This window comes from Amphiprion ocellaris, chromosome 1 (assembly GCF_022539595.1).
Source record: "Amphiprion ocellaris isolate individual 3 ecotype Okinawa chromosome 1, ASM2253959v1, whole genome shotgun sequence".
NCBI lineage: Eukaryota > Metazoa > Chordata > Actinopteri > Pomacentridae > Amphiprion > Amphiprion ocellaris.
This window is the reverse complement of record NC_072766.1, coordinates 23463011-23479833: the sequence shown is the minus strand read 5'-3', so window position 1 is coordinate 23479833 and position 16823 is coordinate 23463011. Positions and strand designations below refer to the sequence as shown.

The 16823-nt window shown below is 40.5% G+C and overlaps 1 protein-coding gene across 1 annotated transcript in view; it reads left to right on the top strand.

Moving 5' to 3' along the window:
* Window positions 1-200: 200 nt before the first annotated feature.
* Window positions 201-16823, top strand: part of LOC111577669 (leucine-rich repeat-containing protein 49) — a 38199-nt gene continuing 21576 nt past the window's right edge. Inside the window, exons 1-6 of the mRNA XM_035954556.2 lie at window positions 201-208; window positions 856-915; window positions 4146-4212; window positions 9165-9257; window positions 9916-10059; window positions 15541-15602. Coding sequence (XP_035810449.1) covers window positions 9255-9257; window positions 9916-10059; window positions 15541-15602 — 209 coding nt within the window. The 5' untranslated portion in view covers window positions 201-208; window positions 856-915; window positions 4146-4212; window positions 9165-9254. The remainder of the gene's footprint in view (window positions 209-855; window positions 916-4145; window positions 4213-9164; window positions 9258-9915; window positions 10060-15540; window positions 15603-16823) is intronic.

Below are 16823 nucleotides of genomic sequence, written 5' to 3'. Positions count from 1 at the left end.
CTATTTCACTGTGTCTAAGTATGTTAAAAAAACTAATTTCATGGTGCATTACTGATTTCTGTGTCAAAGCAATTTTCAAACAGGTCACTAGATGGCGCATAGTGCCAGAGAGGAACATAAAACTGCCTTGAGGCACTTGCTGCAGAATAAATCCTGCTGCCGAGCTGAATAGAAGCTAAAACGTGTGTCTCTTTGTTTACACATACAGGTGGGTTTATATTCCTCAAAACCATATGCATGTACCCCAAAATAAGGGCATATTGTGTTGTGAATTCTTGGATATAATGTGCAATGTTTAGAGTCGAGTTTTGTCGAAGTTATGGGTAGAGATATAGCTGTTTTGTCGCACGTGACCATGCTAGGCTGGCGGACCTGTTGCTAATAAGCTAAGTAAGTTGCTAACACAGAATCGGTAAAGTTTGACACTGTTAGTTTAAATGTTGTTTCGTGTGTAATTTGGAGTGAATTCAAAGAATATGTAAGTGACCGTGACAAGTTTGTATGGAGAAATGTTTTGTATTTGTTTTCTGAAGCCCACAGTTGTTTGTCATATTCAGAATACTGTCTATACATCTGGTAATATTGAGTAATTTCCAAATTAATAGAATATTTTGTGTCATTATTTCTTGTTGAAGAAAGCAGAATAAATCCTGCTGCCGAGCTGAATGGAAGCTAAAACACAGGATTTATAAACACACCCCACCTGACACCTGCCGGGCCAGGGGGGTTACACTAACAAAGTTTAGCTCCTAGCTCAGTAGACAGAAAAGCTTAGCTACAGGTTCATGTGTGAGTATATTTTCCTGTGTCTTATTTCATGCTACCCAGCTGACTGTTAGTAAACTATTTCTGTAGATCAACAACTGCAAATTGCACCTTGCAACTGTCAAATCAGCGGGGAGGGCACAGGCAACGGTGAGTCATGACAAGAACACACAGCTCTCCACTTAGTTTTCTGTTTCCAAGGCTTTTTCACAGTTGTGGTAGTTTCTCTTAGACCTCCGGCATGTGTCAAATCTGCAGCAGCTTATTTTCCTGAACTTGCATGATAATCACATCTCTGATATGACTGGCATTGAAGTTCTAACGTCTCTCAGGATACTCCTGCTGGGGAAGAACAGGTCAGTTGTCATGACAGAAGACATGAGCAAAATAATAATTTATGTTGGTTCATCCAGAACTTTTAATGAAGATCTGTAGTTTAATGTGCAATCCAGCACCTGGTTTCAACTTCACTCAATTGCCTTTTGCATCTAATTTTCAACAAATCGACTTGGACAGGTGCAATTTTTCTCCTCCTATTTGTTTTCTAACAGATCTGCAATGTATCAGTTCTAGCATAGAATATTCTAGTTTAGCTGAAAGTCCCTATAAACTGGGAATAAGATTGACATTTCATATGTCTCAGAAATTCTATGTACCTTTACTTGCAAAGTCTTTAATATTCTGGTGCCTTTCCTACAGCGCTGACTTTTATTAACTCTCTGACCTTCATAGTGTTTGCAGTAGGAATTATGAGACTGCCAACTAAGTGGCTACTGCTTAAAGCTGCCACCAGGGAGCAGCAAAGTCTCTTTAAATACAAATCTCATGTCTCCAATGAAAAATTATGCAGACAATGAATTAATTTGCTGTTGACAATCTGAGCACAAATTAGTCGATTAATATGTATAGTTGTCCACTCAGTCATTTATATGAATCTTTATACAGACATGAACGAGGGTGACACAAAGTTGTTATTCCATGAAAATTAGAACTTTCTAGTCCATATGAAGCTTCTTGCTTATTAATTTCTCAATTTTCAAGGCGCTGTCTGAAGGACTGTCCCCAGCTAGACATTGTAGAAGAACTGTATATTCTAAACCTCCAGCACAATCGAATCAGAAGGATCTCGCATGTGTCAAATCTGCAGCAGCTTATTGTCCTGAACTTGCATGATAATCACATCTCTGATATGACTGGCATTAAAGTTCTAAGGTCTCTCAGGATACTCCTGCTGGGGAAGAACAGGTCAGTTGTCATGACAGAAGACATGAGCAAAATAATAATTTATGTTGGTTCATCCAGAGCTTTTAATGAAAATCTGTAGTTTAATGTAAAATGCAGTATATTTTAATTTTTACAAGTAGTAAAATAGTAATGAAGCATAAATGTTGCCTGTTAAAGACATTCTGTTGTTTGCATTTAGAGTTTTATATGCTTTATTTATGAGTTGTTGCTACGGTAAGCATGGTAAGAGCTGAGTGTGTTCTAAGATCAGTTTAATTTGACAACCATTCATCTCAGTCATTTTTCCTTCAAAATTTCAACAGATAGAAAATGTACATCACAACTTTACGTTACATCAAGCACTTATAAATTACTTTGACATTTGTCCCTATAAAACATGACATCAGACCAGATACTACACAGTTTATTATGTTTACTGTTTCGTAGGCTGCCTGGCAAGATCTTGCCACAGAAACACCCTTGAATGCTACTCACATTGATTAAGTCCCTGCCCTTTGTCATTCTAACCCAGGTAGGCTTGACCCACTTCACTCATTCGCTCACAGACCCAGAGGATGTTGTGTGATTCAGCATCATTTTGTACATTTGTGAATGGCTATGCTCTGTAAATAGTCTCAAGGTCTGTTTGTACAACTTGTTTCACTATCATCTGCAGAAAACAGGCTACATGCATCCAGCCAGAAAAGACAAATCCAGACACCGCCAGTGCCGTCGTTTTCTGCCAATAACTCACATACAACACAAGAAACAAGAGACAAAACAAGTAGACCAACCCACAGTGCAGGAGCCACTATCACAAAGCCTTAAAAATTCCCAAGCCAGGAGGACTGCCGACGAGACTTGGAGGATGGCTGCCTAAGTTTTGAGCTCCCGAAGGTTTTAATGATTAACCCCCAAAAAACTGGTTTTCACGTGAGGATGTTAGCTCCGAAGCTAGCCTGCAAAGTATTCTCACCGAAATCCGAGAATTCAGAAGAGACAACAGAACGCAACTCTCCCACATTAAACAAGACATAAAGAGAGCTAACGAGAGACTAGATGAAGTCGAAGGGAGGATTGATGAGACTGAGACCGTGCTTCAGGCGTCATCGGCATTGATCAGGCGGCTAGCCCAGCGCCAGGCTAACTTGGAGGCTAGGCTAATCGACACGGAAGCCCGGGCACGGAGGGATAACTTGAGGATTTACGGGATTCCCGAAGACAAAGAGGGGGCGGACATGGTTGGGTTCCTGAATAACATGCTGATAACTTCACTCGAATTTCCACCAGACAGAAGTCTCAATATTGAACGGGCTCACAGAGCTCTGACGGCAAAGCCCACAGGACCACAAATGAAGCTTCGCTCTATAGTGGTCAGGTTCAGCAGCGGACGGACCAAAGACGAGGTGATCAGGAGAGCGTGGCAGAAAAAGAAAGTGTTCTGCGACAACACTCGCTTCTATGTTGACCACGACTTTCCCCCGGAGATACTTAAGAAGTGCAGCGAATATGCCGAAGCTAAAAGGGTGTTGAAGGAAAGATAGATGAGGTTCCAGACGCCATATCCAGCAAAGATGCGGATTTTCTACGATGACAGCTTCCGGCTGTTCCAGAGCGCCGCAGAGGCTACGCGAGACATGTTGACGCGGGGTTTTCCAGTTACCGTGGTGAAAGCGCCGTCCACACCGGACCAAGAGGAGATTGAGCTTCTGTCTGCCTGGCAAGTGGCAGGGAGAAGGGGAGATCGGATCGGAAACCGGGAGCACTTATAAATTACTGTGACATTTGTCCCTATAAAACATGACATTTGTCTTTTTAGACCTATATCTTCGGTCATGTATAGTTACTGAAGAGATAACAATGCCAATGATTTATCCACTACGAATAAAGCTTTTTAACCTTAGGAATAATTTGATCTAAATCCATATGGACGGTCCTGAACAATATTTCACTGTATGCTACTTTATGTTCTATTTCTGTGTTTGTTGCACAGTTGTCTGTCTTCTGTTTGGCTCCTGTTCAATAGAATTTTTTTTCTATGACTTTCCTAAAACAAGAATTGTGTGTTAATTATTGTTACAATACTTTGCGACAAACTGCACTTCCTGCACATCTCATGTTTCTATTTTATGTCATCTCTTGCTAATATTTCTCAGAATCCATAAAATTTGTTGCTTGGAAAGCCTGTCCAAACTGACTATCCTGGATTTGCATGACAATCAGGTACTGTTCCTTGCCTCCAGCATGTGTATATGTAGCTGTAAATGTACATTATGATTTTAGGCTGTAAAATTCAGCAGGAACTGATTGCCTCCTCCCCTCTTTCACACTATAGATGACTAATGATTTACGATGTGAGATGCAGCTTTACAAATGCTCACAGCCAATCAGAAATGACAGCAGGAGACCAGGCATGAGAATTCATGTCTGCATGCTCATTCTGAGCCCTAAATCATAGTCCACTGACTTATAAAATGAAACATATTCAGGGCAGATATTGTAGCCAAACTATGTGCCTGTTACTAACATCTTGTAAAAAATGAATGCTGTTTTGTAACTTCTCTGTATACAAACAGATGAATCATATCTAGCATTCTTTTGCATTTTGCACTCTTTGTTTTTGAAAACATAAATCTGATCTACATTTTTACAGACTTAACTCCAGCATTTGTCTGAGAGCAAAGAATTGAAAGCCATCCGAACCCACAAGCTCTTGTCTAGGGTCTACCCCCACATCCATTTCCTCAGTGACCCTAATATAATTTATTCAACAGGCACAACTGTTTCTATGTTTTCAGCACCAGGAATAGTTTTGAGCAGTAGCAGATTATAGTGCTCCGCAATTACTTGCGTCTAAATCTGCTATTGGGGGCTGTTTGTTCAGCCTCCTGAATAGAGCCTGGCTCTTTCATATTAAAACCTGAGGAATCGCATGATGTCAGATGAGGATTTCAACAGGTTCTGGTAAAAGAAGATAGAACAGAAAGGCTTCCCTTGGTAAAATTAGTGTTTTGCCAGGATGCCGCCTACACACCTCCTCAGAGAGCTACTTCAGATCTCTGGTAAGACTCCCTCCCTTTCTGGTGTTGGCTGCTTCTTACATGAGCAGGCATCCCAATTACTATTCAATGACTGCTCCAGTGTTATGTTTTTTCCCTGAAAACGGATGTTGTGCTGCCTCAAGCACTGTCGATTGGCGTTACCTAGCTACATCTCTACAGTCTGTTTTAATAGTTCTTGTGATGTTCCTATTGAATATGTGACTTTAAAGTGAAATATCAAATAGACTCCTTTGTTCTGTCTTTGTTGGTAATGAGAGCACATTGCGTTCTGAGGTAGTCATTTGTTGGCAGACGCTTGTGGAGCAGATGATAAATCTATTATTCTCAGCAGGCTGGGTGTCCTTTCAGTCACTGACCTAAAAACCTCCCGTTTTGTGCACTTAAATAGCTGTTCAGTCATATTTATTCAACATTTTCCAAACTCACCAGAGATCTGACCACCCCCATGCAATTAGAATTTGCTGCACAGTGATGATCCAAAACTATGAAGTGAGTGAAATCAGGTTGCTGTTTAGTCACTTTTGGCCATAGAATGCCAACTGCTTGTCCTCCTTCCTTTTGTGTACCTGCTTTGAGCACGGACCGTATATCACTGTAGTCCTTTCTTCCTCCCATTCTTGAGCAGGGAGGCTTACATCACTCCAAGCCTATCTCTTTACCCATTTCTTTCTGTTGCAGGATGTTGTTTTATTTCCAGTTTGCTGGAACTATTCAAGGGAAATATTCTCTTTGGGAGTGTGCATCCAACCAGCATTCAGCCTCAGTGACCAAGTGTTGGCGTTACAAATTGACGTGACATTGTTGAATAACCAATTGTTCAGTGTGGCAGTGATGTTTTCCACTCGAACAGTTTGAGTAAATGCTAACAGGAAGTAGTCTAGAATACCCTACAGGGTCTGTGAAACGATGAATAAGTATCACCCAGTTAGAGAAGTTGGCTGAGCTTGTGTCTGTGATAGAAATTGCTCCTACAAGTCACGATGGTGATTATGATTAAGTTTGACTCAATCTGTCATGTTTGGTAGGTGTATCACTCTGGGATATGGTGAGACTGGGACAGGGACTTCCCTCAAGAGTACTGGAGGTTTTGCTGTGACTAATGATACTTGTGACACAGCGTTATCTGTTGTGTCTTTGTATTTTTTCAATGAAAATGCCAAGAGCTGATGTTACAATCTCTCTTGGTCTCAACTCAGCAGACAAGACCTGGCCTCTGTCCTGCATGTGAAACTATCATTTTTTACATTTTAAATAGTTTTCTTTGCATATATCGTACAACATACATATTCTATACCTTCACATTCATATCCCACCTTGATGAGATGAAATCTTGCTAGAAACAGAGGTCAAACAAATTGAATGGTTGCACCACATTACTGCGGTCTGGATTCTGACCTACTCAGTTGGAAAACACCTAATTCATGGTGTGCAACACAAGATTCTCAAATGTTTTAAAATGAGGTTATCAAAAATCTGTTCAGAGATACTGTGTCTGTCTGATACACAGACACTTGTCCTGTGTAGGTCAGGGATTCCCCAGGTCTATGATAATAGTAACTTTGAAAGCATGTTTCAGTGTTTTGTTTTGTTTTGTTTTGTTTTGTTTGTTGTTCACTTTAACTTATTCAGGGATGGCTCACTGGACATGCAGCTGTATGTCATCCTCTCAATCCTTTACATTAATGATTTTATGTCTTGATATTTGAACTACAAAGTGTTCCATTCACAGCCCTGCCCGTCTAATCTTTTAGTTACTTTCAGGGTTACCTGTGAGTGTATGATCATGTGATGACTGGAGGTATTAAATCCAGCTCCACACAGCTATTGTAAAGACCTTTGAATGCAGCATGATGATCTCACTCTGTTGTGTCCATCACCAGATGAGACTCCTTAATGGTAGTGGTTGGGGTGGACTTGGTGCATTAAGTTCATTTTCTTATTTTGTGTTTCCACCTGTATAGGTAAACACCTTGACTGGACATTGGCCATAGACACTGCTTTAGTTAGAGCTGTAAATCCATATTGATATTAATGAATAAATTTGTGATTTATCAGTCTGAGTGTTGCTGTATTATACAATACAGAACTGAAGATTTACTTAAATTTGACTCTCTCTCTCCATGCTTGTATTGATTGTTAGTGCCAAAAACACAAAAATCAGAACCAACAGTGTCGAAATGACACATTTTGCACTTTGTTTTGTGCTTTTTGACTAGTTGGAAACACTTCTTGTTGTTTTTAAAACTGCCTGTTAGATATATAACTAGTAATGTCAAGTTCCAGAAAGAGATAATGCTCAGCAGTTTACATTTGGCTGCCCTTGATTTTGATTTTGAGAAACATCAATCCTCATGACTACATTTTATAAACTTGTCAAAATGTGCCCATTATTCTCTCTGGCCAGAATTCAGAAACTATCACATACTTTTATTTGTATTGTAATGAGCTTCTATCTGCACTCCCAAAAACAAAACATAAATCAGGTAGACGTAATACAAAATTCTGCAGCCAAAGTGCTGATTAAAACCAGAAGGAGAGCACATATTACTCCTCTCGCTGCAGTAGTTCCTTGTAGGTTTTTGTCTTATTTTTAAAATCTTAAGAGTGGAAAGCCTCAGACTACAGGCCAAACATTAAATAGGTCGCTGACACGGGAATGCATTTGTAGAAGTGCTAACATTTATTAGCACAAAATGTATATTTAACAGACAAAGCCAGGATTCTATTCATCCCAAAAGGGATTAATTTTATATTCTGCTAATTGCAACTGAGAACCCAAGAGAACCAGTGGTGTCAAATCACAATCACTGCACTCTAAACTGTCACACTGCATATTGAATAACACCACAATAAAATTCACTCATGGATACAATCATCACACAGGCCGGCTCTCAGTACTATGAGGGATAAAGCTATTAATTGTCCAGAGCAGATAAAAACAAGCAAGTGACAACAAAACAAAAGAAACAGACAGACAGGAGTTGGTCCGCTTTTCAATAGCTGTGTGGAGCTGGATTTAATACCTCCAATCATCACATGATCATACACTCACAGGACACCCTAAAAGTAACTAAAAGATTAGACGGGCAGGGCTGTGAATGGAACGCTTTGTAGTTCAAATATCAAGACATAAAATCATTAATGTAAAGGATTGAGAGGATGACATACAGCTGCATGTCCAGTGAGCCATCCCTGAATAAGTTAAAGTGAACAACAAACAAAACAAAATAAAACAAAACAAAACACTGAAACATGCTTTCAAAGTTACTATTATCATAGACCTGGGGAATCCCTGACCTACACAGGACAAGTGTCTGTGTATCAGACAGACACAGTATCTCTGAACAGATTTTTGATAACCTCATATTAAAACATTTGAGAATCTTGTGTTGCACACCATGAATTAGGTGTTTTCCAACTGAGTAGGTCAGAAACCAGACCGCAGTAATGTGGTGCAACCATTCAATTTGTTTGACCTCTGTTTCTAGCAAGATTTCATCTCATCAAGGTGGGATATGAATGTGAAGGTATAGAATATGTATGTTGTACGATATATGCAAAGAAAACTATTTAAAATGTAAAAAATGATAGTTTCACATGCAGGACAGAGGTCAGGTCTTGTGACGGGTGCACACTGCAAAGACACACAACTGTTCAGAAGACACACCTGCATAAAATCCCATGAAACAAACTGTTCCTTAAACATCCATCCATCTATGCACCGCTTTACCCTCATTAGGGTCGCAGGAGGGGCTTGAGCCTATTCCAGCTGATTTAGAGTGAAGGCAGGGGACACCCTGGACAGGTCACCAGTCTATCACAGGGCTACACATAGCGACAAACAATCACACTCACATTCACAGCTACAGACAATTTAGAATTATCAATTAACCTCAGCATGTTTTGGACTGTGGGAGGAAGCCGGAGTACCCGGAGAAAACCCAAACAGGGAGAACATGCAAACTCCATGCAGAAAGACCCAAGGCCCAGGCTGGGACACGAACCGGGGATCTTGGAGCTGTGATGCGACTCCTTAAACACCTGACAATAAATCTCTAACTACAAATCACTCAAGATGGAATGAGGCATAGTATCTTCTCTGATCTTCCACAGAAAAGAAAAGAGCTGACACCTCCCCCAACTTCAACCCAATCACAGGCTGACAGAACCACCAGGTACCACTGGTACAGTTTCAACACATTCATGGTATGAAACTGACATATATCAGTCCATTCTAATTGGACCAAGGACCAAAAACCTGCAGAACCTGCTTTCTAAAATAACTTATTGATGTACGCAATCCTTTAACTCCTGATGCCCCTTATTCGTTTTCCTCCAGTCTGCGTTGTAGGGAGCAAACCCATCACTTCACCGTAACAGCCCCTGGGGATTGATCTGACGTATTTAAAATGTCAGTCTGACAGGAGCCCCTAAGTGTTCTCTAGCAGACACAGAGGTGGAGAAGGCAGTGTAGGATTTCATCATTGACTGGTCCTTTAGCTGCTTGTTTGTTATTATGATTAGGAAGGTCACACAGAAGTTGTGGCCTGAGGTGACATTTAAGATGTTTCGCAGAATAGTTCATTGGTAATAGTCTGGAAATTCTGGATTTCGTGCTCATCCAAAACAAGGTGTTTGTGTGGCAGAAGTATTTTAGATAGCTGTGAACGACCTGATTTCTTTAAATACTAGTACATTATTTAAATACCTGACTGAGCACTGAATGTGTACAATTTAAGAGTGTTTGACTGCTGTTGGTCATGCTCCCTCTGCATTGCACCTCTCTATATGTAGAATATAATTATCTAAAATGCTGTTTTTCATATATATATATATATATTTGTGTCTGTGCGCTTTCATCCAGATCTACAGGATAGAAAACATGTCTCACCTGCATGAGCTACAAGTGTTGAACCTGGCAGGAAACAGTATCTCCAGAGTAGAAAACCTGCAGGGCCTGGACTCTCTGACTGAACTCAACCTACGGCACAACTGCATCTCTCATGTGGTAAGGGGCTTCTTTCCTAATTAGTAACAGCTTAAGTTGTTTTACTCACTGCATGATTAATATTCTGCTTCTTCTAAAGGAAAAAAATGCCACACGTTCATAAGGAACTTAGTCGTATTTTCAGTCAAAGCTGAAGTTTTCTCATTTGTGAGACATTGTTTTTTTTGTTTCCACTGGTTTGAAAGTGCAAATGCGAATTAAAAGAGCATTTATGATGTCTTTTTTCCCCAGTAAATTAAAAATTAATTAGCTGAAGAGCTTCTTAATTGTAAGTAAGACAACTGCAGGTTTGAGCACTTTTAGGCTGCTGCCGTTTTTGAATTTTATTGTTTACTGCACCTTAAGATGCTACCATGTGCATTAGTACAGCTTTGCTGTGTCTTATCTGTAGACCTTAGTCCAATGCATCATGCAGATGTATTGGTTTAGGGCTCTAATGATCCCAGCCTGGTTACAGACTGTAAATACTACAGCCAACTTGTGATCTTTGAAGTTTCTGCAGCTACCAGTAATGAAACACAATTTTTTTTTCTACATTTTGAAGAACAAAGAGGCGCACACATCCTCCATGACAACTGTTAGAAAAATGTTCCTCATAGGATAAAGGTGCAATTAGCAGGCTTTATTTTTCACGTTCATATCACATCTTTTGGACCAGATCCTTTAGATGGTTAAGGTTCCTTTATTATGGGATGACATGGAGCAGTTTTTACTGTCACAAAAAAACAAACACAGAAATGACATCAATAGAATCTTTGTAAGAAGGTTTGTGGTGAAATGTATCTTGTTGGTGTTACCTAGGGAGACATAGCTCATTACCCACAACCTCCCACCAACTTTCTGGCACAGTGAAAGAGAAACTGGATATTCTAAACACGCAAATTCACTCCCCTTGGTTTCTATAGTTTTAATCTGATAAACAGAACAGTGCATGCCAAAACAGGCCCCTTCATTTGTATGCAAATCCCCTAAGCCCTTTCCTGCTTTTTGGGAAAGGAAATAAAAATGGAATCCAACTTTGTGCATCAAATGAAAGCCCTTCCTATCACTCACCCTGTCCTCTGCCTCCAAGTTCTGATCAAGAGCCACTTCCAGTCCTAATTATCGGATGTAATGTTTTATTCGACACACATGAGAGAAAAAATGCTACTCCTCAGCAGTTTCTCTGGTCTCTGTCATTAGTGGTGCTTGCTGCCAAGTGCTTATATCAGGCACAAAGTAAATACCCATCTTCCAGGTGCTCAGGTTTTTTTCCTTTCACGAAAGGGATGGCAGATAAAAAGCAAAACTATGAACTAGAAAAAAAATGCTGAAAACTAGCTTTAGACTTAATTGTGTGTTTACTCATTCATCTAATACATAGAAGCATTACATGTTATCTATATGCATAGTGTATGTTTAAGTGGAAGCTTTATGTACATTTAGACACTTGAAATCATATACTATATGTTTCACTTATTTAATTTACTGTTTTGGTCCAGTAAATTCTATGGCAGCTGTAAAAATCTTGTAATCCACATTGTTTTCATAGTTGTAACCTGTTTTTACTTGAATCCATTACATTTTCAGTTTGTTCTACTGTCATGATTATGACATAATAACAGATAACACAGTGATGATTCATCCTGTAGCCATATTTGAAAAGGTTTGCTATTTACACTCGCTCTAAGGTGGGTCTTTCCATTGGGAAATCCTGTGGCAAGCAGTAAGTGAAACATTTTGTATTTTTGGCAGCAGGAATGATGATTTGTTTGAAAGAGAAATGCAACGACTATGAGCAATGATAAAACAGACAAAGCAACAAGGTATCCCCCAGAGGCAGACAGGCTTTATGGATTAGCAGGAAAAGGGCTTGTCTCTTTCGTGAGGCGACTGAATCAAGCCGAATCAACGTGGTGAATCTGTAATGCTCTTGGGTAGTTTCACTGTAGATTAATTAGCTCAATACAATGTGTAATACTTCATTTTTGCCTTTTGTATGCGGTCACAAAATTTTCAGCCAAGAAGGTGTATGTGGATGAACAAACAGGCTGCCTTGAACTGCTTTGGCAGATATTCAAATTACATCTGAAACTTTAAAAAAAAAAAAAAAAAAAAAAAAAGGGTCAGTTAATGGTAGGATCAATTGTGAGTGTCTAGGTCATTCAAACATGACCCGAGGACATGGAGACTTTGTTGCTGTTTCATGTAGCTGTTATAAAGAAAAACTTTTAACTTCTGAACCTCAACAACAACGCAGCAGCCTGCCCTTAACACCACAGGATCTACAATTCCTGCCCACAATTGCAGAGGCCAGATGTGTCCCGGCAAAGATGATGATCTCAAATCTGTGCTCTGGAAAGAACAACCGCAAAACCCAGCGGCTTACAGTCTTAGAAACCCCCTCAGCATCCACATGTACCTGTGTTTATTTGAGGAGCTTTAATGCTCTTTTGTGGTGTGTGCTGTTGCATGCACCACAGGCAGCGGTGATGAGAGGTATTTTCTGTGTTTGTGGAGTAATACCTCTGCCAGTATGAGTGTGAAAAATGAAGACACGCAAGCTGTCAGTGAGAAGAGGGTGGAGCCGCGATAAAGAGGTGAAGGCACGGGCACATAGACACATAAATACACACATACTGCAACACAGCTGTACCCAGCCTCACAGCAGTCCTTTCAGCTGATTGGTTCTGATCAATCAGGTTTTATGAAAAAGGGAGCACATTGGTGGGCGATTGCTATGCAGCTCATCAGCTCAGTGATGACATCATTCAGTCTGAGACAGGGCTGCTATATTTAGTCTCAGACAGCGTGCAGAGGCTGGTGCTACACCAGCATCCACACAGGGGCTGGTATACACAGATTCTGGGAATGTGGTGGATGGTCAGTATTGCCTAGCAATGGATAGCATGACTTGCAGTTTTTTTAAAAGAAAGAAACAAAACTTGCTACACAGACAGTTTGACTAAAAATTGTCACATATTTAAAGTCCAGATGCAAATAATGTCTATTAATATTTAAATACGTTTTCCTCAGAAGAATTATGATCTGGCTTTACAATCAGTACTAAGCTATATTATAAATACAGTCTCCATACTTCAGTGTATTCTGAGTTTGAATGAGGGTTGAATGACTCACTAATGACAATCAGGTGGTTTTGTTTTACCACCATGGAGCCAAAAGCTGAAACCACAACAATACCTTATTGTCACATTAGATGCTAAAAGCAAACAAGCAGTTGTCAACTTACCTATTCAGAAGACATGGTTGAATAGGAGTTATGTTTGGAGCTGCCTGACAAATGTAAGTCCAATACTATTTTCACTTTAAGCCCTAGTTTGATATTAACTAACCGCTGAGAAAAATGTCTGGGTTACTTTGGCTTGCTGGCTTATACTACCACTACCACGTCTTGCAGGACAGAGAGGTACAAATGGCATAATGAAGTTTATTGGTTGACCATGTCTCATGTTTAAGCATTTCTCATATTGAAATAAAGCCACCCTGCACAGTAACCCTTTTAAAAATATTTTATTTTTAATGTTTTATATGCCATACAAAACCAATCTGTTAAACTGGCCAGCCTGTTTGGTTTTTTATGGGAGATAAAAGAGTATGTTATGTGTTTTCTCTCCTCAAGACTACTTCCCACCTCTCTACCTCTCTTATTGTTAAAGATGTTAAACAAACATGTTGCTACGAGATGAGGCAATAACGTTTAAACTTAAAGGTGGGGTAGGCAATAATTTTTTTAGCATCAATGAACAAGAATTCCATAATAACCCTCAGCTTATTGTAATTCAGGTGATCTGAGAGGAAACTAGACTTGTACACTCATCTTGGCTCTGTTTTCAGGCTTTAGAAAATCTAGCGTGTGAAGGGAGACTTCAGCCATTCACAGGGCTTTTCATAGAGATCAGTTCATAGAGCTACAAAGTCCACAATGGCCAAAGGACAAGGTGGCGCCGTAGAAGCCCTTTACTTAGGAGAGAGGGATTTGAATTCTATGTAAAGCCACAAGTTAATGTTGACTTGTAGCTTGACTAGTTTCATATGTTTTGTCTGCATATGCACAGACTTGTCTGGTGGAAGTTTGCTTTTTCCAGATGAGCACCTATTACAACTTTGATTCATAAACTGTGAGGGAGTACACTTTGAGTGGTAGAATCTTATCATGAAAGCTTGTTTCTAAGCTGAAATGTGAGCAGTTATTAGTGTGAATTTTGATGTGTCTGTTCATAAAGGCCTTGCAACTTTAAAATAGCTACTATAAGGCTCAACAGTATTGTACTATAGCAGAAAATACAGTGTGCTATATTTCATGGCATAATTTAACTGAAAGATCGTTATTGGTCGATAAAAGGAGAGAATCCAGTATCGTCAGCAAGTGTTTCACAGAACGTTTATAGGGACTATAGTTTTATTATATTACTAGATACACACAAAAGCACATGTAATAAGGCACTGCTAATGTTGGATACTGTACTATATTTCTTATAAACTATGTAGTCAGCTTGTTGGTCATTGACATTGATAACACAACATAAGGTACCTGTGTTTATCTGTATGGTTGTGTGGATGTGGGTGGTGGAGATTTTCGAAATAGTGACAAGTTGCTGATGTGTCGTACAGTTTTCTGCAGAGGAGCTAGCATAGCCTAAATGCTAGGCTAATATCTCATTTGAACAGAGACTGGCAGCAAAGCTGGAGGAGGCTGCGAGGCGTTGGCTGCAATATGGGTGGATGCTGACGCAGCTCATTCAGACTGCTGCTGGGAGTGTCCTCTTTGCTTTCAGCATGTGCAGCATTTACCATCCGCACACACACATTCACACACAGCCCAGAATTACACTGACATCTGATTAGTCGCTGTGGTTATGACATTGCCTTTGTCCCTGTGTGTCCAGATCAGCATGCCAGCTGTCCAGCTGCTGCTCCTCACCCCACCCCCTCACTAAATTCTGCATCGATTTTGATGCTGAGCTTGCCTGGAGGTAAAACAGCCCCTCATCCCAGTCAGTTTCCACTGAATTTACTCCAGCTATTGTTCTTGTGTGATGAGATGCAGTAGCATAACGAGAGGCTTGCTATTTGTGCGATGGGATGTGTGTGTGTTTCAGTCAGTATCTCAAGCTAGCTTCCTGCAGCAGGGGATCTCTGCATTAGCGCAACACTCTCCCTGCTCTCCCTCCCCTCCCCCTTCCTCCTCATGCTCTCTCTCTCACACTCTCTCTCTCCCTTGCCCCTCCTCTCCATGTGCAGACAAGGCAGCGTGCTGTATACGTGTGTGTGTGTGTGTGCGTGTGTGTGTGTGTGTGTGCGCATGCGCAGGGTGGATGGGGATGCTGTATGCTGAAGCTGAGAGCTGCAAGGTGACTGAGGGAATGGAGAGGGATACAGAGCTCTGACGACAGTGACGATGCAGTGCCCTCTTCCTGAGCACCTTCGCCTCTTTACATCCCTCCATCTCTTTACCTTCCCTGTCCCTCTTTCTCTTTCTAGACTGAGGTGGACCGCCTGCCCTGCTTGCAGCGCCTCTTTCTCAGCTGCAACAACATCACCAGGTAAGGGCTTGTGCTGCTTAACTCCCTCCTCCCCACAGGACAGGGACAGGGATGGTGGCCGGACAGTGCCACGTCCCCTCCCATGGCTTTTGGCGGCTCCTGGCTAACAGGCAGAAGACACACAAACACCTGCAGCCACCACAGTCACACATACACACAGGTTTGCTGTAGTGGACAGTTCCTGTAACCTAGAAAACAACAGCCTGGATGTGTTCTTTATTGTTAGTGTATTAAAATGCTGTTATGTAAGAAATGGGTGTGAGAATTCCTTAAAGTTAGTCAGGCAACAGAGAAGCAGATTGAGAAAAGGTATTAAATAATGACAAGCTAGACGGTTGATTGAATTCATGGAAAGCATAGCCAGGTAAGGGTGTGTGGGATGAATGAGAGGTGTGTTTTATACCTTAGTGCCAACATCAACCTGCATTACACACTTTTTCCAATATGTTTTTTTCTTTGCTTTTTCGTCTCTGAGCCCAGCAATCTAAATATTTTAGTTTTCCTTGTTAAAACAGCAGAGTCTCCTCATTGACATAGGCTTTGTATTTGCCCAGTAAAGAAACCTGTATGTGGGATTCAGGGTGAGACGGTGTTCATTGGCCTCCTTGACCATAGTCACCTTGTGCTGTGATAGCTCTGATCCGACGTTTCAACCCAGCCCTGCTGTTCTAGTGCCTGTATCATTCAGTATCTGGTACACTGTCTCAGAGGGAATCATGATAAAGTAACAGGCAACAAATAATCACTTTGTACTCCTTGACTTGCCAGGACTTTACAAAGCGATATCTTGCTCCAAGTATGATATCTGTTTAGGTAATTTACATAATTTGTACATGTCTAATTCTTCTTTGCTTCAGTATTTTTAAAGAAAGGTATTTTAATTAAAACAGAACATGTGACTGTATACCTATAGTGGCAGTGCAGAAACCTGGTGTACGTACCTTTTGAAACTGTTTAAAGCTGATAGGAGAGCAGTTGTGCTCTGTTGCTAGGTAGAGAGACAGCACACTCGTCTGCCTGGTGCTATCTGTTTACCCAGTAGATGATCTTGGAGCAAAAATCCCTTATGAATATTAGCAAATATTAATTTAACTGATTGTATTATTGCATTTTGGATGAAACCTGCCCCAATTTGGTTTGACACCTTATGAAATTTGAGCAAAGCAGAGCTAACAATCACAACTCAGTAGAAAATCTCATTAAAGGAATTGTAGTGCTACT